Source organism: Lepeophtheirus salmonis, unplaced genomic scaffold, assembly GCF_016086655.4.
Source record: "Lepeophtheirus salmonis unplaced genomic scaffold, UVic_Lsal_1.4 unplaced_contig_10486_pilon, whole genome shotgun sequence".
Classification (NCBI taxonomy): Eukaryota; Metazoa; Arthropoda; class Copepoda; order Siphonostomatoida; family Caligidae; genus Lepeophtheirus; species Lepeophtheirus salmonis.
Window position 1 is genome coordinate 14,311 of NW_027289114.1, and position 23,343 is coordinate 37,653.

The 23,343-nt window shown below is 33.5% G+C and overlaps 4 protein-coding genes and 1 long non-coding RNA gene across 7 annotated transcripts; 1 reads left to right on the top strand and 4 right to left on the bottom strand.

Annotated features, from left to right (window-relative positions):
* Positions 1–1,177: 1,177 nt before the first annotated feature.
* On the bottom strand, positions 1,178–4,340 carry LOC121130661 (uncharacterized). 3 transcript variants are annotated; one of them, XR_011784028.1, is made up of 3 exons: positions 4,042–4,340; positions 2,183–2,318; positions 1,178–1,749 (listed from the first exon to the last, which is right to left on the bottom strand). XR_011784028.1 is itself a non-coding variant. In XM_040726384.2 (2 exons), the coding sequence occupies exon 2, from the start codon at positions 3,837–3,839 to the stop codon at positions 2,628–2,630; it is 1,212 nt and encodes a 403-aa protein (XP_040582318.1). In that variant the 5' UTR covers positions 3,840–3,845; positions 4,042–4,340; the 3' UTR covers positions 2,341–2,627. The 3 variants fall into 3 exon arrangements, 1 of the variants encoding a protein (XP_040582318.1); XR_005868773.2 differs by having other exon boundaries at positions 1,456–1,752; XM_040726384.2 differs by lacking the exons at positions 1,178–1,749; positions 2,183–2,318 and adding an exon at positions 2,341–3,845.
* A 799-nt stretch (positions 4,341–5,139) lies between these two features.
* On the top strand, positions 5,140–7,540 carry LOC121130660 (phosphatidylserine synthase 2-like). Its single transcript, XM_040726381.2, has 4 exons — positions 5,140–5,375; positions 5,665–6,204; positions 6,272–6,674; positions 6,737–7,540. Exons 2-4 carry the CDS (start codon positions 5,682–5,684, stop codon positions 7,239–7,241), a joined length of 1,431 nt encoding a protein of 476 aa, XP_040582315.1. The 5' UTR covers positions 5,140–5,375; positions 5,665–5,681; the 3' UTR covers positions 7,242–7,540.
* A 120-nt stretch (positions 7,541–7,660) lies between these two features.
* On the bottom strand, positions 7,661–9,779 carry LOC121130659 (lysosomal dipeptide transporter MFSD1-like). Its single transcript, XM_040726380.1, is given in 7 exon segments — positions 7,661–8,063; positions 8,127–8,378; positions 8,437–8,601; positions 8,604–9,053; positions 9,056–9,146; positions 9,230–9,456; positions 9,635–9,779. Coding segments are annotated over 6 exon segments (1,440 nt in total). The 5' UTR covers positions 9,437–9,456; positions 9,635–9,779; the 3' UTR covers positions 7,661–7,788.
* A 7,490-nt stretch (positions 9,780–17,269) lies between these two features.
* LOC121130662 (transmembrane protein 272-like) lies at positions 17,270–18,602 on the bottom strand. The gene is given in 5 exon segments (XM_071893856.1): positions 17,270–17,811; positions 17,867–17,995; positions 18,050–18,184; positions 18,187–18,419; positions 18,473–18,602. Coding segments are annotated over 4 exon segments (459 nt in total). The 5' UTR covers positions 18,320–18,419; positions 18,473–18,602; the 3' UTR covers positions 17,270–17,749.
* A 3,797-nt stretch (positions 18,603–22,399) lies between these two features.
* LOC139907429 (uncharacterized) lies at positions 22,400–22,650 on the bottom strand. The gene is made up of 2 exons (XR_011784030.1): positions 22,568–22,650; positions 22,400–22,519 (listed from the first exon to the last, which is right to left on the bottom strand). It is a non-coding gene; the product is annotated as an uncharacterized lncRNA (long non-coding RNA).
* Positions 22,651–23,343: the final 693 nt, after the last annotated feature.

Genomic DNA, 23,343 nt, shown 5'->3' on the forward strand with positions numbered 1-23,343 from the left:
TCATCTTCGTCGGAGTTTCATCATTGACAGTGTTTCGTCTTCGTCATGATTTTTGTCATATTTTCGTCTCGTCTTTGTCATGATTTTTGTTAGATTTTCATTGTCATTTCGTCTTCGTCATGAAAAAAATTTCGGTAACGAAATGATTTCGTCTCGTCAGGCTGGACGAAGTAAACACTGATTCAGAACTTGACTGAACATTCTTGTGTGCTCATAAAAGACATAAGTAACCTTGAGAATCTGTTGTAGACTTATAATTATAAGTTTTTGTTGGAATTAGTATAGAATTGAGGATCGATATCCTATTAACTCTTGCCAAATTTCCTTTTTTATGTCCTACTCTCTTATCATAGCTGATCTCCTCCAAAGCATTTTTCAAATTGTCAAGGTTACCGTGTTGTTTTTCGGTTTCTGTTTTTTAACATACTAAAATACACACAATATCCTCATTAGTGACGTATATATTTTACTCATTGCGCGTATCAACTTTTTTTACTACATGAATGTAATTAGGATCCGTGTCAATGTATTGACGTAAGAACTGACGAATCAAAATCTTTTTATGTATATAATATATAAATTTATGTAGGTAATTTTACGATCATTTATATAATTACAATTTCCAATGAATATAAAAGTATTAAATGTTTATTTTCCTAGCCAATATGTTTCATTTAACATTATAATTTACGACAAAGGATAGTACATATTATAATGAAAGGTCCTTTAATTAAAAGTTCATTCCATGGAAAAAAATCTACTTATAAACGTATGCATACACACAATAAGTATTGAGTAGTGTTGTATTTTTCCTTATTTAATCAGTCCAATCTAGTCTTAGGGTTGGTCCTATCAGTCCTTGGGGCCGTTTCTTAAGACCGTCGGCCCTTCGGACTCTCAATACTGGAAATGATAAAAAAAAAAAAATTGAGTGAACTCTTAAAGACTGAATTTTATAAGTTTTCGGACTGAACTGAATGGGACTCTAGTCTTTTGTCCTAAATAAGGACCGATACAACACTAATATTGAGTAAATTAAGTATATTGAGTAGATGAATTATATTGAAAATCAAACGTAATAAGCTACCTGTTATATGAATTTGGATGGAGAACATGAGGTACTCCTATAAAGAGGAGAATCTTCTACATTTAAAATAGCATTAGTGCATGGAAAATATTTAAATATATGTATATTTATTTTTTTGTATTTCTAAATCAATTTACAACAATGATGGGCGATAATTCTTCTTTTAGAGGAAGATGTTAACACTTCCATCAACCTTTATATATAATAAACAAAAGAAGAAGAGAGAGCACACGTATCAACCCTTTTTCCTTTTCTAATCATTATACTTAGTTTTTTCTTTACACAGATCCCCTCTTTAGTTATGCCATTGTAGTGATTTCTCTGTTCGTCTATGCCATTTGTAGCACGCGCGCTTGAACCTTCGCTTACAGGGGTCTAGTATTATATGGTAAACTAATCGCACTTATACATCGAGATATGCACGTTACTAAAGTCATCTTTTGGAATATTAATGGATTTCTTTTTTCCACACTGTCTATAGTTTTAAGGCTTAAGCAACATATATACGTTCCTCAATCATTCTTGAAAGCATGAGTTCGATCGGAGTGTTTATTTTAGTCTGAGAGGTATCGTTGATTTCTTTCGCTCCACGTGTTTCAGGATTCACTGACTTTGCACGATATAGGCCTGATTCATCATTGTCATAGTCTGGATGGATTATCCTACTGATAGTAAAGGATCAGTCAGAACATATAGGTAGCTTCTCGGAGAAAGATAAACTTATGGGTAGCCCTATGTCGATCTGCAGCGAATGAGGATGTCACTGTTTTGTATACAGAAACGGTTAGGGATATATACTTGTGTATAGTTTTATGTCGATCTTTATTTAGGACTGAAGTCTGCAGTCCCGTCAAGTTCAGTCTCGGTCAGGTCTAGCTCAGTACTGTATATCAGTCCTAAAACTTCAGCTTTATTTGTTCTAGTACTGATAGTCCGAAGGACTGACGATCTTACGGACCGGTTCCAAAGACTTATAGGGGCAATCCTTAGAGTGGACTGGACCGAATAAATAATGACTGACACAACATTACCTGTAAATGTTCTAATTCGAGGACCTGGATCGACATAGGGCTTCTCTATTACGTAAAATCAAACCTAGAATTTTTCGATGGAGCTCGTTCTATAACTGATGCATCCCTTGTCAATTGCTTCCAGTAATTATCAAACAACTTGTCTCCTCCTCCACCTTTTCTTGACTCCAATTGTCGCATGGCGAAAGACTTGGCAGACTCTATGAATAAAATAACGAAATGTTTAACTAGTTCTAAAATACTTTATTGTTTTAAAACTACATGAATTATTGTAATTATAGAAAACTATGAATAATATTATATATATTGTACACAGAAAAATATTGTAAGTAACATATCAGGGCTGTAATCAACGGGAGGGTGTTCTATTGACCTCCACTAATTTTTTCAGGAGTTGTAATTATTGCCAAATTCTTGCTGAGTCATCAATAATCACACCATCCAGGGCCCCAACAACAAAAATCCCTCCTCCCCCAAAAGTAAAACCGTGATTACGACACTGAATAAATTTAGTTCTTGCCTCCTTCATTTTTGGAATCATTCAAATCATTTTTAGTTTTAGTACTAATCTCTGACAATCGACTCAACACTCTCTCATATTGACTGTTGGTTCCTGAATCGTTCCTTGATTCAGTTGGCGTTTTCTTCCTTCTATCTTCTTCATTCGATTTTCTCTCATCATATGGAGGAGGCGAGTGACGAGAGGTGGCATCATTGTAGTGTCTAATGCTTGTGTTACTGTGTATTCGGGTTTCACTTCCATGATTGGAGTGCAGAGACTCTTGTGCACTTCCTTGCCTGGAGTTCTTTGCAGAATTATTAACAAAGGTTCCCCCATCATGGTTTCGAATATATCGAGTTGAGCCAGCAGATTCTTTTTCATTTTTCATAGTATTCATACGTGCCATCAAAACACTCTCTCTTGATCGAATACTCATTTGATCTTCTTCTTTGTTAGCATATGATTCATTATGTGGAGGAGACGGAGAAAATTTGGATCTATTGTCATTGGATCTAGGGCTAGGACTTCCTAGGTTATCTCTATCATAATTGCTTTCAGTTTTGCTGGATAAATCGTTAAGACTCTTGGATATTTCTAAATTAGAGTCATTGTCGTTATTGACTTGATGCATCCTTTTATAAGGTATTCTTTTAAGCGTAGAGTTTTTGCTTTCATAGAGTGGTCGTCTGTTTTTGGTCACGAGTTTTCTGTTTCTTTCGTAGATGTTTCTAAAATATTCATCATAATTGTCATCTGGAGAAAGGGTTTTGATTTTATGTCCCTGATACTTTTTCTTCAAGTGCTTTAATGAATCCGACTCAACAGAATTTCTTTGTGAAGAATAATTTTCGGGACTTGAGAACTTTCTAGAAGTACCATTTGACCAACTGCCGCGCTTGCTTCTAGAGTCGTGGTTTGTTTGTTTGAACTTGGACCCTCCGAAAGCATATAATTTCTTAGGTTCAAGCTGATCCAATGCAGTCACTTTAGTTCCTCCGTAAGGGGTATATATGTTCCGAACGGCTCCCCACTTAGGCCTAAGGGAAGTCGTTAAATCCGTGAGAAGATTATCCATACTCTTTGTTTGATTCATTCGAATCAAATGCTTTCTACTTTCGGAGAAGTCATCATTATTATCAATGATGGAAATCCATTTTACCTCTGGCTGAGTCTCCAACACTTTTCTACGGTCCTCAAGAGTTAATTTCTTGTATGACATGATCAACTATAGAGGAAAGAATATGAAATATTCAGTCGAGTTCTGAAAGTGCAGTAACTATATCAAAAGCACATACTTTGATATATTGAGTATGTGTATTGATAAGCTTTATGAGTTTTTTCTCTTTCAAATGTAATCGTCGTCAAGACAGAGACGGTTGCCTTGGAGGGGGATATGCATATGTAGAATTAGTTATACTTACTTTTAAAACTTTAATAATTGAATCAATCGATAAGAGAGGATATTATGACCCAAAGATAATGACCAGGTTTCGTCAATATGGGGGAGAAATAAGGAGTTTCTACTCTAAATTAGGATCGTACTATATTTTTTGTTAATAAACACACACTTGTTGAATATCATAGAACCAATTCAAGGACTACTGTTGTTACGAGGAAAAAAATCTCCTTAACGACGGGAAAAAATGCCCTTAATTATTCATTTATTAATGACGTGGATAGCAGAGAATCTACTCTGGCATTTATTATGCCTCATTAAAAATGTATGACTTTTAATTATTTGCCTTGAATAACTCAATTGCGTCCTTCAATAAGGGAAATTGCGTCATGGATTTCGTTCATGAAGAGGAGGCATGATGGATCATATCATTTATATCACTGACAATAACACATAATAAGCATTTTATATAATAATGTGAGTGGTAGACAAAAAATGGATCGGAGAACAGAGCTAGAGTTCAATCCATTGAGCTAGCTAATTAGGAGTACATATACATATATAGCTAAAGAGAAAAGGTGGAGAGAGAGAAAAGTACGTAGGAAAGTACGTGGAGCTGTAGAGTAGCTGCTAGTAAGGGCATATTTCCCTCTTTTCCTTACTAAGTTGTAGCTCTGCATTAAAAAGGAAGGTGTAAGACTGAAGTAGATAAATTATAGAGTTTGATTGTATTTGAATAGAAAGCAAAAAAAGAAGGAACACTCTGTAGTAGTATATGTACAGCTGTGGATCAAGTCGCCGAGATCAACAACGGAGCAATGAAGAATTCCCCGTATGAGAGTATGGAGCATCCTGAAAATGAAGAAAACTTATCGCATCTCCCAAGAGAATGGAGGTAATACTTAATAGTGTATATCAGTATGTATATGTACTCATATAAATAAGTCAGGAACATTCTTAATCTTATCTCTTCGTATTGATATAAGTATAACTAAGAATATTTATGATATTTGCTTAAGAAAATTGAAAAAAGATATGATAAATTGGGAAGAAAGAGTCGTATTTATTAACTCGAGTAGTAGTACAATCATATTATGTCAATGCGCATATAGTTGGCTTAGAGTAGAGAGTCTGAATATAGCCCTAAATCCAGTTTTTCCCTTTTTTTTCACTCACTGGAAAATTCCAATTTGTATGATAACCATTAGGTTATTTGTAATTTTGTAGTAGTTAAATTGACAACTGATTTAATATATGTACATAGTTGTACAAGGCAGTATTTAGGTATCAAAGTAACTAGTAATATCTTCTTCTTCCTGAAGAATAAGAAGAGGAGGAAGAAGAAGTATGTAGAAGAAGGTAAGAAAAAAACAGGCGAAGGAGTTACTAACATACATACTTAGAGAGAGCAGATACGCCTCCTCACTCCCTCGCTGCTTCCCGTCCTTTGCTCTTCTGGTGATGATGACTTGAGAGACTTGATCGCAGTAGTAGCTGCTTAAAGCACCTCATATTTCATGTATTCCCTATACTCTTTTCGACACTCTAGCTCACCCATTTAAATCCTAATCCTACTTTTTGCATCTACATACATATTCATCAATCTAAAAATCATAATATTGAATTGTATTTGTTTTTGCTCTTGAAGGTGTTTAGCGGAAGAGGATGAAGGATGACTATTGTGGTCATCGGATGAGGGAGACATGCGAAGTGGAGCTATGGATCGAGCAAGGCAAACAGTGGATGGAGCCATTGATCGTATCAAGGCTCGCATCCAATTCCAACGTGAAAAGAGTAATTCCATGTGTCGTCTCCGAACGGCCTACAACTGGCTTGAGGAAAAGGAGAAAAGAGTTACAGACTTTGACGAAAAGGGAGCTTCCTCTTTCGTGCACACACACTCACCGTTCTCGTTTGCTTAATTGCGTGTCTCGTTTATGTTGCTCTCTTCGAGGATCCTGTAGAAGATACAGAGTTCAATTCTCGGAGAGGTCTCCTTGCTGCAGCATGCTTCTGGGTGGCTCTTGGACTCACTATCATGCCCGATGGACCATTTTAAGACCTCATCCTGTTTTTTGGCGCTTTGCTTTTTCTGTGTCCATAGCTTACGAACTCATACTTATTTTTATACTCTTCCAAACACCGTCCGATGCAAGAAAATTTCTTAAATTCCTAGATGAAGACTTAGGTAAGGATTTATAATTCATTTCCTTTTAGAGATTTTATCTCCTTCTAACAATGAGCTTCGTTTCTAGGAGAGCCCATTCCAGAAAAGGATTATGGGGGAAACTGCTATATTTACGATCCCAATCGTCCGGATAATCCCTATCATAACATCAGGGAAAAAGTGGATGTTTTCATATTTGCTCATTTCTTCGGATACTGGTGCAAGACTCTTATATTTCGAGATTGGTGGCTCACAACTGTCATCTCAGTCATGTTTGAATTTCTAGAATACTCATTAGAGCATCAACTACCAAACTTTTCCGAATGTTGGTGGGACCATTGGATCCTGGATGTTTTTATCTGCAATGGTGGAGGAACTGTTCTCGGATTGTTTATGCTTAAATATTTATCGATGAAAGAGTACAACTGGAGAGGACTGTGGGATATTCCCACTTATAGAGGCAAAATAAAACGAATCATTGCACAATTTAGGTATAAAACCCACACCTTTAACAATGTATTTTCATACATAAAATGTATTTAATTTCTTTCAGCCCTCACGGTTGGATCGAATTTACGTGGAACCCGTTATCGAGCTTAGAAAGATGGCTTGCCGTTCTAGGTATCATTGCCATGTTTCTCGTCACGGAATTGAATACTTTCTATTTGAAATTTGTTTTATGGTTTCCACCTGAGCATTGGTTAAACTTTGTACGCTTATTCTTTATTCTTCTATGGGGAGCTGTTTGTTTGAGGGAAACTTTCCAACTCTTGGATGATCCAGAGTGCGATAAGTTGGGCCGTCAATCATGGGTCCTACTGGCTGTTATCTCGACTGAACTCTTAGTTTGCCTCAAATTCGGATGGGATACAATGACAAAGCCGATACCTAAGAGTATTCTTCTCTGGTGGCTCGCTGGCATCGTTCTCATAATATTTTATACTTTCGTCAAATTTGTTATACTCAAACCTACTCGTTTACCCCAGCCTGAAAAAGAACTCTGTGATAGGCGCCACAAACTCGTGGTAGAAAATGTTGCCAATAAAAAAAAAAGATAACTGAAGATCCCCCCTTAAAAAAATACATTCACCCTTACCTAGATATTTTACAGAAATGCAGTTGTCCTCGTGAACAAGCTCCTCTTTTTTTATACATACTTCGTTTGACACATCATTCCTTTGAGTTCTTAAAAAATTTGCAGGTGTATGTGAATAGTTAGTTACTTTGTTTATATCGTGTGAGATCTATTCAAATTATAGCGATCTCTTAAAAAAATTATAATTGCGCAAAACTTAACTTTCCATTGATATTTTCATAAAATGATGATAAACGTTTAAATATAGCTGGTTCAAATATATTTTAAGAATCTTGGCCTAATAATATTAACTACTTACATTTTTTTTTTTTTTTTTTTAAATTATGTACTTAAACTCTCGATAGATTTACATTTTTTTCTTACTTATAACATTATTCACAGTCAGATCTAATAAGATATATTTCGATTTATATATACTCGTATAAAATATATAATCAATAGTAATTATTACTAAAATCTTCGTTTAAACAAAATAAGCGTAAGTAGGGACTTCACACATGATACTTTAATTATTCAGAAGTCACTGGAAGAGGATCTCCCTCATTAAGGGGCGTCTGTTTTTTTAATGCTTCTGTCCTGGCATTCCTGGTCCCAGCATCCATATTGAGAAAAGAGTCATTAAAGTTTAAGTCTATTAGCCACATGGTTAGTGTAGCTATAATAGCAATGGTCAACCAAAATATGAAATATATTTCCAACCAGATGTAACCATAATTGTCCACAATAACACCAGCTCCAAGAGGGACAATGGCTAGTCCAAGATTTTGGATTGCTTGCATTATTCCTAAAAACGAAATATTAAAAATTACTCGTGCGAATGTTTGATAGATATCATGTCTCTACGTACCAAATGCAGTTCCTAGTCTTTCAATCGGTACAATTAATGTACAAATGGGCCAAAGAGCCGAGGCAAGGAGTGAATAAGACATCCCCATCACACATATAGGAATGTAAGGATTCCAAAATGTGAATGCCAACATCATGTGTGCCAAGAGAGTAAAAAAAACAGCAGTCAGAACAAAAGTAAGGTTTCTTCCAACTTTGTCGATGATATATCCCAAAATTGGCGAGGCAAAAGCAGATATCAAATAAACAAGTCCTATTAGGTAGTGAAATATTAATTAGTTTGTTAAGGGAAAATTAATTATGAAAATTACCAGTAAGAACATTGGCCTCTTGAACTCCGAGATTGTATTTTTTCATCAGAAATACTTGTGCCAAAGATACAAAGGGGAATACAGTCACATAATATGTAACACAGACAGTGCTCAAGAGCCAAAAATTGAGCGGAAATTTGACAATGTCTTTCAAACTAATTGGATCACTTGCAATATCATCTTTTTAAGTATGGTTTTGGCTCTTTTATCAATAACCCCAAGAATAATAGAGGAGACTAAAGATATGAAACAAGTGAAAGAAGCAATCATCAAAGTCCATCCAAGTGCAGTATAACCATGATCAAACTTTGGTAAAAGAGAATCGTAGATTTTCCCTACAGTCCAATAGTTGACACTGGATCCGAACCTAGCGATACTTATCTGAAAGCCAAAAACCCTATTAAGAGTATCACCAGAGAACCAGGAGGCGGCATACGTATTTTGAGCAACAGCCAAGGATTCACCTCCAATGCCAAATATGAATCTCCCCGTTTGCATAAGAGCAGTTGAGTCGTGTAGACCCCCCGTGGCAAAGACTAATTGTCCAGCACAAATAAAAGAGCCAAAAATGATGGCTCCGAGACGAATGCCAAAGATTGTATCTATGAGATAACCCCAATAATGGGAAGTGCAACATTTGGCCATGAATACCAGGAATAGAGACTTGCAAACTCCAGGGTAGTCATGGGGATGTCCTTGATGAAGTGTTTCTAAAAAGGAGGGAATTTGTAATTGAGGTAAAAAGTGTGCAAACAACAAAAATTAAGAAAGGGTTGTAATAAATGCAAAATACCTGGAGTGCTCCAGGATTGTCATAGCAGTAGTAGCTTCCGAAGCCAAGTAGACACATAAAGAAAAGAGCCAATATTTTGTGAGGGAGCTTCTGTGGATGACATAGAATCGAACCTCCCCATCCGGGAATCACAATTTCTTCATCAGGCCTTAGTCTTACTTCGGGAATTATAGGATCTCTATCACTTGATGATGACTCTTCTTCCATACTTATTATAACTTATACTCCTATCCAATGAATAAACAATTAATTAGTCTTTCTGAATGAGACAAAAGAAAATGGCTCATTTCTCAAGTGAGATAATAATATTATTCAACAGATATCTAAAAAGTTAAATGAATTATAATATCCTTACAAAATGAAGCGAAATAGAAATGATATTCGATATTCAGATTATTTTCTTACAAATAGAATATTAGTGTTAGCTGGTATAATATTAAGAAGTAGAGATAAACTATTCAATTTTCGTCTGTTTATTTTATATATTTAATATTTATTACATTAAATTCTACTCAAACTGTCAAAAAGTAAAAACTCCTCTCACTAAATGACGTCAATGGAGGTTTATTTTGTTATTTATATGGTCAAATAGCTAAGCTAGAACATGGCACACTGTCAAATGGAAATGAATATAGAAAACGCTCTTTTTTATTGCTTGACGGAAGTGCAAAATAATTTCCTCATATTAATAACCAGAGACACTATAAAATATGATGTAGAAAGCTGTTTTTTCTAGTTGGCAATCTGAACAAACCTTTTTATTTACAAAGCTCCTATCATTAACGTTTAATTATTGCGAAGGAAATACCTAAATATAAAGTAATAACTAATTTGCATGCATATGAAAGATGAAGAGTAACAATGAGGGTTTGCGTGGGAGTTAAAAGTAGTGTCGTGTCAAGCCTTATTTACTAAGTCCAGTCTTCGGAACGGTTCTTAATACCGTTGGTTCTTCCAACTGTCAGTAATATAACTGATTTAAAAAAAAAAAGTCATCAAGGACTGAAGTTTATAATTTTCTATCAATAGATTTTGGAAAATTTTAAACAACAAAATTAATTTGTGAAAACAGGTAGGGATTTATGAAATTTTTTCCCAAAATATTTAATATTTGAGTTTTTTCCCAAAAAAAATCATTTTTTGCTGAACAACTGTAGATTTTTAAATTTCTTTTTCCACAAAATGTAATATTTTAAATTGTTTTCCAAAAAAAATTATTTTTTGAGAATAATTGTAGATTTTTGAACTTTTTTTTTGAAAAATATTAAAATTTGTAAATTTTTTCCTTAATATTTAAAATTTAATTTAAAAAAATAATAATCCCCTCCCAAAATATAATCCTGCGCAGGTTCATGCAGTTTAAGTTTCAATTGAGTAGATTTATTTTATTAATATAATTATATTAGTTTGAACTTCAGTCAAAAAAGATACTGTTCCAATATTCATCAACAGTTATTCATAAATAGAGATGGGACCTGTGTAAGAGAGCGAGAAGAAGGTAGGAGCGAGAAATATGATATACTTTAATCACGACCATTGTTAATATCATCTGCGTGTTGTATGATTTTGTCAAAGAAAATCAATTACTCCTACAAAGAGGAAGTTCTTCAAAAAATTTAAATAGGATTAGTGTATGGAAAATGTTATAATTATATTTAAATTCATATATATATATATTTTATTATGCATTTTTAAATCAATTTACACTAAAGATAGGCGATAATTCTTCTTTCAAAGGCAGATGTTAACACACCCACGACTTATTAAGTATGCATAAAAAAGAAGAAAAAAGTACACACATAGACTGTTTTTTCTTCTTTAATTGCTATTCTCAGTTGTTGTTTTTTCAGATCCCTTCTTCACCTATCAAATGATGAACAAAAAAAAAAAAGAAGAAAGAGTGCTCCTTTTACATAATACTCCTTTTTCCCCCTTTATTGTTATATCATATAACTTATATGATATAAGTTATAACTTATAACTTATAAGTAACTTATATGATAATTGATATATCTAATAAGTAATATCATATAATATACCGTATACGTACATCATCGAGCACCATTTACAACGGCCGGTGACTTCTTTTTTACTCCCTAGATGGCTCTTAAGTTGAATAATGTTACTTTAAAATAATTTTTCAAGATAATTAGCAAGATTTTTTGAAAAAGAACGACTCAATTCAATCAAAGAGTATCATCTCACTGAACCCTCAAATTGTATATCCTGGTCCCATAATGAAATCCTTAATTATCTTAATCGAAAATCCTTTTAGATTGAAGGAAACAAGAGTTGCTGTCAGTATATATACCTACCCAAGAGTGTCATCATGTTTAACTAAATTAATTTTACCAAATTCTATTCATAATTTTACTCATATAATTTAAGCCGAAATATTATCTATAATTCAAGAAAATAAATTAAACTATATAGATTATATTTAGCTAATACGTTTTTCAACCATTTTAGTAATAGTTTTTATATTCCAAATTAAATGATCGACATTATTAGAAAGTAATCATTAGCAGCTGAATTAGTATTAGTTTGCGTAACTCATATGATTATTAATTTATCACGCTGTCGGAGGATGGATAAAATTTAATTACAATGAGTCATTTTTTTAAATTATATGTAATTTCTAGTGGGGCCCCCAAATTGAGAAATAATATTTTTTTTTACCTTTTTTCTTATTGTTCCTTTAATTTGTAAGATTGAGTTGCACTGATTAAGTATAAGTAAACATTATAGTATTCCCTTTAACCATGCGAACCTACGTACTAGTGATGAAAAGCATGTGAACAATGGGTATGTTTAAAAAAAAAAACGAAAAGCAACATGGTAATCCTAACAATTTGAAGAATGTTTTTGAGGAGAGAAAGAATTATACTCAGAAAGTTTTATTAGATCAGCTACAATCAACTGTGATAAGGGAAGAAGGAGAAAAAGAAATAAACAAGGACATTTGCTAAAATTACTTGGATGTTGATCTCCAATTCTACTCTGAGTCCAACAAGGACTTACAATTATAACTCCGCTACAAATCCTCAATTACAATTACAATTTGTATCTTTTCTCTTCAAAAAAAGGTTATTCGTTCAAATTTAGTCTCTTAAAACAAGCAACTTTAAGACTTTTCAAGAAAGTTTTTTGGTAAAGGGATATATTTAAAAAAACAAGTTGTCAAAATAGTCAAAAAAAAACCTCCCCCCTTCCCCCGAAAAAAAAAAAAAAAAAAGAAAAATCCTAGTCAAAAACAAATATCAAGAAGATGATAAATGTCCTATTTATTAATTTTTTTTACGTCATACATACTGTTAGGGTTGTGTCAGTCCAAATTTAGGACTAAAGACTGCAGTGCCCTCCAGCTCGGCCTGGTCCAGTTCAGTCCTGCATATCAGTCTAAAAACCCATTAAGTTCGGTCCTTGATGATGTCACTAAACTTTATTTCTTTTTTTTTATGAGGTTGTAGTACTGTCAGTCCGAAGTACTGACAGTCTTAATGCCCGGTCCTAAGACTGGACTGGACCGAATAAACAAGGACTAACACAACTTGCAAATACATTCCAGCTCCACTGCCAGGGGGATAATTTGTGGTGCTCTTTTGAAAGTTTTAATAACTGTAACAAGAACAAATACTGTATGAGTTGGCACACGGAAGAGATGTTTTTTTCCCAAGCTGTTGTCAATACTATATAACTCCTGAGTTGTGAACTTCATTCTCAACAACATTCAATTATATTGAAATTGTTATTGAACATTCGTGTCAGCATATAAAAGACCTTGTAAAATATATAAATATGTACTATTATGATTTTTTTTATTGTTTCAAAAAAAGATCCCAAAATTAAAATTTGCGAATAAAATTGCAAAAAATGTTTTGCACTAATTTTGCACAAAAAAAAAGTAGTTAATAGCATTTATTGGTAATATAAATAGAAACACATGTTTCTTTTTTTTAACTTGTAAAACAAAAAAGGTATGGAGAATAATGTCGAAAAAATAATCTCCAATAACGGGTTCATTTTTTGAAAGTATTTCAATTAAACATCGATTTTTAATTATGTAATTTATATACAAACAAATTTCTTAAAACTTTATTTTTCTACGAATTCAATATTCTATTTGAAATCCATTTATTTTTTTTTGCAGCTAAAGAAAAACGAAGCTGCAACTTTTTGATTTTGAATAAATTTTGCAAAAGTCCTTATTCCTATAGTTTTTCTTTGAGGCGTCAGTCACTTTTTGATGTATTACTCAACCCCTTATCTTGTTTTTTATCTAGTTTCAGCTTCCTAGGTTCAACAGTATTGGCACCCATTAAGGATATACATAAAGACTATTTTATAAAATGTAGTAAAAATAGGTGTTACATAAAATCTGAAGAGAACATGTCCCTTCTACTCAGAGCCAATGGGAGGGTTTTTCGGTGAAGGGAATGTTAATTTTTTTTTCTCAAAATTTTCGAATGAAATCCCATTTTTACCACACGAATATGAAATGACTTATATTTTCGGAAGACACTTCAACTTCTTAACAGTCAGTACATAAATCAACATTATTTTCTGACTAACATCTTATTTTTCCAACTCAAATAATCCATACCCACCCCGCCTCTGCCAATAACTACCTCATGATGTACAATAGCCAATAAGTATCATTTAATTATTATTTGTATAGTAATTAATAAATAGTTGTTAATTTATAATATTGTTAATATGATGCCCTGACAGAATGTTAAAAAGACCAAAATTCAACATGTCTGAAAGAAGAGAAGCTTTTTCATTTTGTTGGATTACTAAGCTTAATCTTATCTAGTCGTACACATTTCATTATTTTCAATTTTTCAAAAGTAAAATTTAACCAAGAGTTCTTCTGAGGACATTTACTTAACAAAATCACATAAAAATACTGCAGAACACAACTTTTAATCAATATGTGAGCTCTCAGCTCTAATGATTGCCTCAGTACGAGGCCTAAATCCCTTGCACACCTTGACTATTTAGTCAGACTCTAAATAGTCAAGTTTTCGTTTACTAAAATCTACCATCACAACTTTCTCTTTCTAATAATTCTTCCTTTTTTTTTTCTTCTTCTTGATGGAAGCCTCTAGAGTAGTGGTTCTTAAACTGGCTTCGATCGAATCCCAGGGATTCCAAGCGACACTCTCAGGGGTACAGCAAGCTCCCATATTCACTAACACGACTGTCGATTGGGGCGATCTGCTTCCAGTGCTAGTGTCCTGCAACAGCGTTGCATCTCTCAGATCAGGGAGATACCAACATGAAAAAACAACGGGGTTTGTGAGATTCAAAAAAGTTTCTTCTCCGTATTAGATTACAAATATTTAGCTGCTTTGTAAAAATGTTTTACACATAAATATAGACAGTTCGTGTTATTCATGACGTTACGGTCTCCTTGTCCGTCATTGGCTGCAGGAAATTTGAGGTATTCAGTAGTCAACTTGTGGCTGGAGTCTTTGTACATCATTCATTATTTTCTTTTAATCAGAGGCGTCCGTAGTAGCCCATCCCTCTAATCATGCAATTTTTGCGTTGTACTAAAAAAAAATTAGTAAGGAGAACAAAAAATTATGGCAAAAAAGATGTAATTTTTTTTTTCAGGATTTATTTACTAAAAAAATAAGGAGTACGTACAATATGGATTCACATGTATAAAGGAACGTGATGGGAGTTATTGTCCTCTATGCATGATTTGCTCTGCCAAGTTGAGCAATTCTAGTCTAGCACCGGCAAAATTGAAGAAACACTTTAGAGAGAAGACTTGATAAAGGAAGATTTTTTTATATTTTGTAAGCCTCTTCCAGCAACAACCAATCCAATCGATTTGTAGAAATTCATAAATTGCTTCTTCAGAGACAATAATCTTTCTTGGAATATATGTTCGGACAACAAAACTTTGCCTCCAAAAATGGCACAAAAAAATTGTGGTTGAAAGTATGAACTACGTGCGAAATAGTGCTATGGAGCAACGTATTTTGAAAGAGTTGTTTAAGGAAATGGGCTAGAAATTTGAGGTACTTCTGATCCATTCTGTTGCCATGCGTGTGGAGTTAGTCCCGTTTCTGTGAGAGTACGGACATTGCCACCCAGATTACTTAGAAAATTCTGAGTTTATTTTCATTTTGGCTTACATTCGAGATATTTTCGATGCTCTCAATCATCTCAATCGACAGATGCAGGGTAGTGGAGTCGACATTATCGAAGCAGAAGAAAACCTGGAGACATTTAAAAAAAACTAACTTTAAGGAAACGACAAAAAATGAATGATCACTTCGCAAACTGTTGAGGTTGTAACTATTAAAAGTTTCACGCACGTCCAATCTCATTTTTTTTACAGCTATATGATTTGAACATAAACGCTTATTATTATATTCCTATCACTTCTATTGTATGTTTAACTCCCACTCAGAAACAAAAATGACGTCCATGAATGATAGCTGATGAATCATTTATCACTTATAACCACTAATGCTGTTCCCATGTATGTGCAGAATAATTAATAATATTTACTATCTTTTAGTTAAATATAGATCAGAGTTTTTCAAACTCTAAATCCGGATCTTTATTTAGTCGTCATTGATTGATTCTATGAAAAATAAAACGTGCCAATACAAAAAAAAAACCCCAAGAAATCCACAAAATAAATCTAGTAAAAATAACTTAAGCGGTTCGAGGACGCCTTGCCGATGATTAATATTGCAATACTGTGTAATTATCTATTACCCAATGAAAAACGCATCTTGATAATTATAAGGAATGTGACAAGCTCGGGATAGATTGTTGTTAATCAGAACTTAAGCAAATACAAAGGAGCACCAACACATTATATATAAACGATTGATTCATTCGCATTGTCCATTGAATCTCAATCATTGATTGACTTATTCTCTTCTTTAAAGATTTTTTTCTTTTTAACTTATTTGTTTAATTAATTATTGGACATTTGTTCTAATAGGGGTTTGAGCCAGTTGTTTAATCACCCTTATCACGAAATGAATCAACACTTAATCATTGCAATGCGTGGCAAATAATTGAATATTTTGACTTTTCAAATTGGTGTAACATGAATGAAAATCATAGCTACCTAATATCAAATATATTATTTAATTTTTTCGGCGGCGAAGTGTCCGTGTAGGACTATAAGCCACTATAGAGCATTTTCACGGACGTCACAATTGAAGAACATGCCGTTTTGGGGGCTCAAAGTTGATATTTTTCTCATATAATATTGACAAATTTTCAATCAATCTTGATAAAACTCCATCAAATGATTCTATGAATCAAAAAGACTTAACACATGCATGGAATACTACTTGTTTCCCATTATAAATAGTGATATTTGAATATAATCTAAGGCATTTACTGAAAATCCTTAAAAACGGTTAGATTTGTACAATTTGATAGGATAATTAAAGAAAAATAGTTAATTTATATCTACAATATCGAAATAAGATTTATAATGGTGTAATAACATATTTAAATACATTTTAAGGTTATATATATAATAAAATATGGTAATTGAGCGATTAAATTTTGTAGAGAGTAATGTTTAAGACATTCTATTTTTTGGTTCCATTTTGACAGGATCCAAAAGCTGACTTTTTTCCTTCATATGTATGAAAAAATGGATTTCTTTGCTATAAAACTTGGCTATTTAGGCCACCAAAATGGACAACATCAAAATTTTGACGTCACGTGAAAAGGCTCTATAGAACATAAGTATTATGCAAACTATAGACTTTAATGTGAGTCACAGTATGGAAAACCTGGATTTAGGTGTAACGTAGTTCAAAAAAGAGAAGAAAGACAAAAGTAGATGAATTTATTCAATCATAAATAAATGCTAACGATTTAGTAGTTTATATCTTTTTACGATAAATACCAAATATTAAGTAATATTGTTAAAAAACGAAAAAAAATAACAAATAGTCCTTAATATTTTGACTCTTACATAAATAATTTCAAAAAAGGCCTTTGTATATAAATTCCTTTCTATCCTTATAGTCATACTAATGAAAGTAATATAAAATATAATATAATATTTAGTAATATATTTAAAAAACATAAGCGAAATGACTAGAAATACCAAAAAAAAAAAAATTGTATAAATATGGATTTAAAAAAATAAGAGCACTCTTAAACACTATCGAAAGAGAGTTGGATTTAAAAGTATTAAAGAGATATCAGGGAAACCGTATTTTCGTGCCATAAATTGTCTGTCTCTTTCTTTTTCATTAAAAAAATGAATTGAAATATTATTTTATAATCATAGGAAAAAAACATTGACAGGAAAAACTGGGGTTAAAAGCAAACGATGAAGTAACAACGATTAATTAAGTATGCATAAATATAATTCATTTATAGAAAAGGCACGTAATATCTTTTTGAGCTCAATGCGTCCTACGATTTGAGCGAGATGAGTCGTTTTTTATAATAAATAAAAAAATCTTCGTTCTTGTTTCGTTATAATATATAATAAGTAGATAGATTCCTTCTTCTTCAAGCTCGATTTAAAATAACAGAAGCAATACTGGAGCAGCAAATGCAAGAAGTAAATATGCCTGAAATCAATACAATCATTAATTAATCTCTAAGGTAAAGCAAATGATAAACTACCTAAAAATATATAAGAAGTAGTAATGATCCAGTAGGTGAAAACATAAACAGCCTGATGACAATATTCTGTGTCACCCTCAAATTGAGGCTCAAAGTTGGGCCAATAAATCGTATAAACCCAGATACAACCTAAAAAAAATGAAGTTTATTTTATGGAGTGTTTATGTAAGAGTTTGGTCCTACCTCCTATGAACCAACCACATAAGAAAAACGAGATTAACGACTGTGCATGTCTAGCTTTTTTACGGCAATAGTTATCGGTATCCTGACACCAAACCCGTGCCATAACTCCAATGAGGTACTTAAACACAGAAAAGAACCTCCCACTACGAGAAAGAGTGGGATGTATGGCTCAGCGGGACATTGATGCAAATACATGGAGCCAATGACAATCATACAGATTGGAAGGATGACAGTGACAGAGCAGACGATGGTACAGCCTATCGTGCCCATCAATAAGATAATAAACTTGATAAGGAAATCGAAGAAATTTCTTGATGCCTTGTGTGTGTCACGTATTCTCCCAAAAGAGAGTCGTAGGAAGGGGGCTCCGCTAGAAATATAAGTGATCATGTTAATTTGTACATGAGAAGGGGTTATTAGTACCATTGGGATCAACGGCGTCTTCATAGGAAGGGGTGGCCCACGCGAAACTCCTTGATGAGCCGGTACAGTTCCGGGTATATCGTGATATGATGGAGGAGGGGACACCGTGTCTCCACACTCCAACTCCGAACTGTTGGGATGTGCAGCCGTGACAGATCTATCACTATTGTCCATCAAACTAATGGAATTGGTCTCTAAGGGATTGATAATAATGGCTCTGTGTTGGGAGGTGGTTGTCGGACTTGGAGAGTGAATCATATCTTGGAAATTCGGAGGCGGATCCGAATCCCCTCCCCCGGCATTTCCACTCATTTGATTGAGAAGTAAATCCGTGACAATAACTACGTACACTCACACTTTACACTAGCAGTTTGATTTCTATTGTAAACTTACTAAATAATTAATGTCAAATTGATTCAAAGGATCACTCGTAGAATATATGTACGTCTTGATGCAAATTTTTAATTTTATTATATGAGTCCTTTTATATTTGACTCCTAGAGGGAGACACCATCGACTTACAGAACTGTCCACATAGTACATTTTATACTTATATATTTATTATTATACTTCTCTAAATTAAGAAAGCTTTTATAGCTGCTCTTCTCTATCAAATAAAATTCATGTATCCTCTGCTCCTTCAAGGTGCCTCACACTGACTTACGCTTACTGCATACAACATGATATGATTCTACAACAACGAAAACAATCAAGACGAGTTTCTTCCAAATTCTTTTTATACCTTACATCATATACCGGGTGGTCCATTAAAATCTGAACACTTTGAATTTTTAAACTTCAACAAGATATAATTTATTATTGTACGAAAGAATTTCAACAAAAAATAATACCCTAAATAGATGTGTGTCTGAGCTCTCTTAATCAGTAATGTAGCCGCCCTTAGCGGCAATGATAGCTTCTAGGAGGCGGCGGAAGGCCTGGTACCCGCTGCGGATGTATTATACTATCATGGCGTCCCAGTGCTACCTGACAGTTGCTTTGAGGGCCTCGGGGTTTGAATGACGGACACTGCAGGCCTTCCTCTCAACATGAGCCCAAAAGGTGGAGTTGAGGGGTGTGGCATCAGGCTGTAAGGGGGCCAAACGTGTCAAAAAGAGCCTTGAAAAAGATAAGATGGGGTTCTTTGATTGCTGGTGTAAAAAGGGGCCTCTCCACACTCACAAGGCTCTATTCACCTACTTTTTTTCTTATTCCTCTCCGAACAGTCTGGTGTTAAACCCTTAGATCTCTTGCATGGGCCCTCATGAACTTGAGGGATTGGCCTGGGCTGTTTTCTTTAACTCCTCCAATCAAATTTGGCATTTTTTACTTCCTCTCTAACGTTTCGAACTTGCTGATGGCGTAGATGATGGTCCTGGAGACGCCCAACTGCTTGGAAATTCGTCGATCACGTTCAAGTGTCATTTTCTCGACTTATACGTAAGCTAGAGAGCTCAAGTTTTTTTTTTTTGCTTTATAACTAATTGTTTATGCTTTAATATAGCAAAATATAGATTAATTTCAATTGCTCCACCTTTATTAATTCTTGAATTAGTAATTATTCAGATTTCAATGGACCACCCGGTATATTACTTATATTAAGCATATATTAATAGTACTATAAAGTATCTTATCATAATTCATATTATAAAATTTCATCATTCGAATGATTTCTTAAGGAAATGCAATCCTCTTAAATTTGTTGAACAATTAATTGGTTGTCTAATTACTCCCCTCTCTTATGTTTATTATTAGTTAACGCTGATGATTTAGTAGAGGGATCCCTCAATTAAAGAGTTGTTCGTAAAAATTTACTTGATGAAGGCAGAATTCCAGGAGCAGAAAGAACGTGATGTGAGCAAAATGTTCAAAATAGGTAATAAATTATGCGTCATTATGTACTTAATTAATAGTTATCCTTAAAATAATATCTCCTGCAGGTATGTGAAAATCAGTGCCTTAGAATAAGACACTGGTAAAATAATGAAATAGGGTTCCTGATAATTTGAAGAATATTTAGGAGGAGAGCAGCTTAGCTCCCATGACGTTTGATTAGATAAACTACAAGCAACTGTGACGAGGGGGCATAAGGAAATAAACAAGGACGTTGGCAAAAATTACTCCAATGTCGAACCTCGATTCTACTCCGAGTCCAACAAGAACTTACACTTATTACTCCACAACAAATCCTCAGTGTTAGTCTTCTTCTTTCATGAGCACACGCACTAGATATTACTTTATACTTAGATGTTCTCTCCTCATCAAGAATTAAATAATAATGAGAAATCCATTGGAAAATAAAATGCGTTGTTGAGAATGGCGATTAAAAAATTCTGCCCCCCTTTGAAGGACATATTTTATACATCTCTGTTAATTAGGTCCACCAACGAAGTTGAACGGGGGTTTACGTTTTTGTGTCTGTTGGTTTGGTTGTTTGTTAGTCACCAGGATTATAGCAAAAGTAACAGATTGATTTTAAACTTGCTACGAAGATTATATATTGTCAAGTAAGAGTCCATTAAATTTTGAGAGGCCAAGGTCAAAGTTCAAGGTAGCACGAAACGTTAAAATGAATAATTGACCATAACGTAATTTGATTTAAGGGGAGGTTTTTGCGGCTGCTCATTTCAGTTATACATTGACATTTGACGTATTATAATTAGGGATATAAATATTGGCGAAATTGTGGGGTGCGTAAATTAAAAAAAAAGAAAGAATAGGTTAATCTTAGGGTTGTATATTTTCCTAAGTACTTTTGCTATGTAAAAAGAAAAGGTCGAAAATTAACATGACAGTCCTAACAATTTGAATAATATTTGAGGGGAGAGCAGCTGAGTGTAGACATTTCATTTAATTTTCTGCAAGCAGCTTTAAGATTAAGTAAATCATCACAAGTTTCACTCCGAATCGAGCAAGGACATAGACAAGAATAACTCTGTTTTCGATCTTCAATTCTACTTTAAGTTCAACAAGGACTTAAACTTATAACTCCCTAACAAATCATCGTGTAACTCTCCATCAGCTCAAAATCTTTATACTTCGTTGTTCTTACTCCAAAAAATGAAATAATAATGATAACACCCTTATAAATTTTAAAAAAACTCTCTTCAGGTTGTCTTCCACTACAAAAATCACAGGCTAAAAATGCTTAGGATTTACAACCTACTTATAACTGATATGCCCGTTTTTTTTCCTATTCGAATCATCCATCCGTAGCACCAGCCCTGGTTACAAATACTTTATGTGTATGTTATCATATAGTCATTGATAGTGATGAAAATTTGTGTTTTTTGGTCGTGTTAAAAAATAAAAAAAACGAAAATCAACATGGTAAACCTGGCAATTTGAAGAATATTTCGGAGGAGAGCAGCTTAGCTATCATGACGTTTGATTAGATCAGCTACAATCAGCTGTGACGAGAGAAGAGGGGTGAAAAGAAATAACCAAGGACATTGGTAGGAATTACTCCGATGTCGATCTCCAATTCTACTCTGAGTCCAACAAGGACTTACAATTATAACTCTGCAATAATCCTGAATTTACTCTCTGTCTTTTATGAGTACACACAGATGTTCAATTAGGTTTGGAATATAATGGAATCTATTTAGGTAGGAAAGGATGTTCATTACTCCGGAATTAAATAATAACGACAACTACTAGGGAAAAGAAAATTCATTCTTCAGATTACCAATTCCAATAAAGCGGGTAGGCTAAAAAACACACGATTTACATCACCAGTCATTGATATATTATTATGTTATCAATCAGGCTTGGAGATTGAACGAAAAAAAATGAAAGGCTTTTATTTTCTTATTGTCTTTGTATACATTGATTATTTTCTATGAAATGTCTCGCAATACACCATTTCTATATCAGTGGACTATGGAATGGTGGAGTATGAAATAGGTATTCTAGGTTAGGTAAGAGTGCAATTTTCTACACATCAGTTGAGGATACAACACAGTTTCTCCTTTATTAATTATCATCATAGGTATTTACGGAAATATTCTCTTACCAAAGGATTAATACCATTTCAGGAAACATATCCTATAAATAAAAAAATCAACTCTTACTCATTATAAGCAAGGACATCACCTGTAGAGGCATCAGAATTCAAATACAGTCAAACTTGTATTAAACAGTCAGGCAAAGAAACTAAAAAGTATTGTACCATTCTTCATTTGTGAGATAATTTTTTTTTTTTGAAATTTGGTTCAAAAAAATTCTTGACATATTTGAAACTATAAATTTGTTAAACAAAAGTATCTAAGGAGCAGATGCAACAAGTCTTCACTTCGTGTCAAACTAAAAAGCTTTCTGGGCCAAAATGTGTCTCTGAAAAGAAATAACGAGAATGATAAATTAGCTATGTTCAGCACAGTAACAGAGTTTGTTAAATTTAAGGAGTATAATCAGGATGTGAAAACTATCCCATTGAATTAAAATACCGTACACTATAATTGTGGAACCTCTCGTACGAGTACGGCTGCATTCTTCGTCGACTTGAATTTGTAAATCTATCTTTTCAATGCCGTTAGGGATTTTAAACAAGCACAGCTCACATCTGAAAATAACAGAACGCTATGTTCGATGTACTGCTTAATAAATAAATCATTGAGTAAATAAGCTTCCTAATCAAAAACAAAGTCATGTATCTCATTGAAACTAAAGCATTAAATGCTTTAATTCAAACTATTAAAATATTTGTTATCTATGTTGAATTTAAAATATTTTATTTTTCATACCGATAACCAATTAATTTTGAGGCTTAAAACCCGAACATTTCGTTATAATTTAAAAATTGAATGGAATTTTGTTATCTAATTTAGCTTTTTTAATTTTAAAAATTTAGGGGTACGTAGTTATAAATC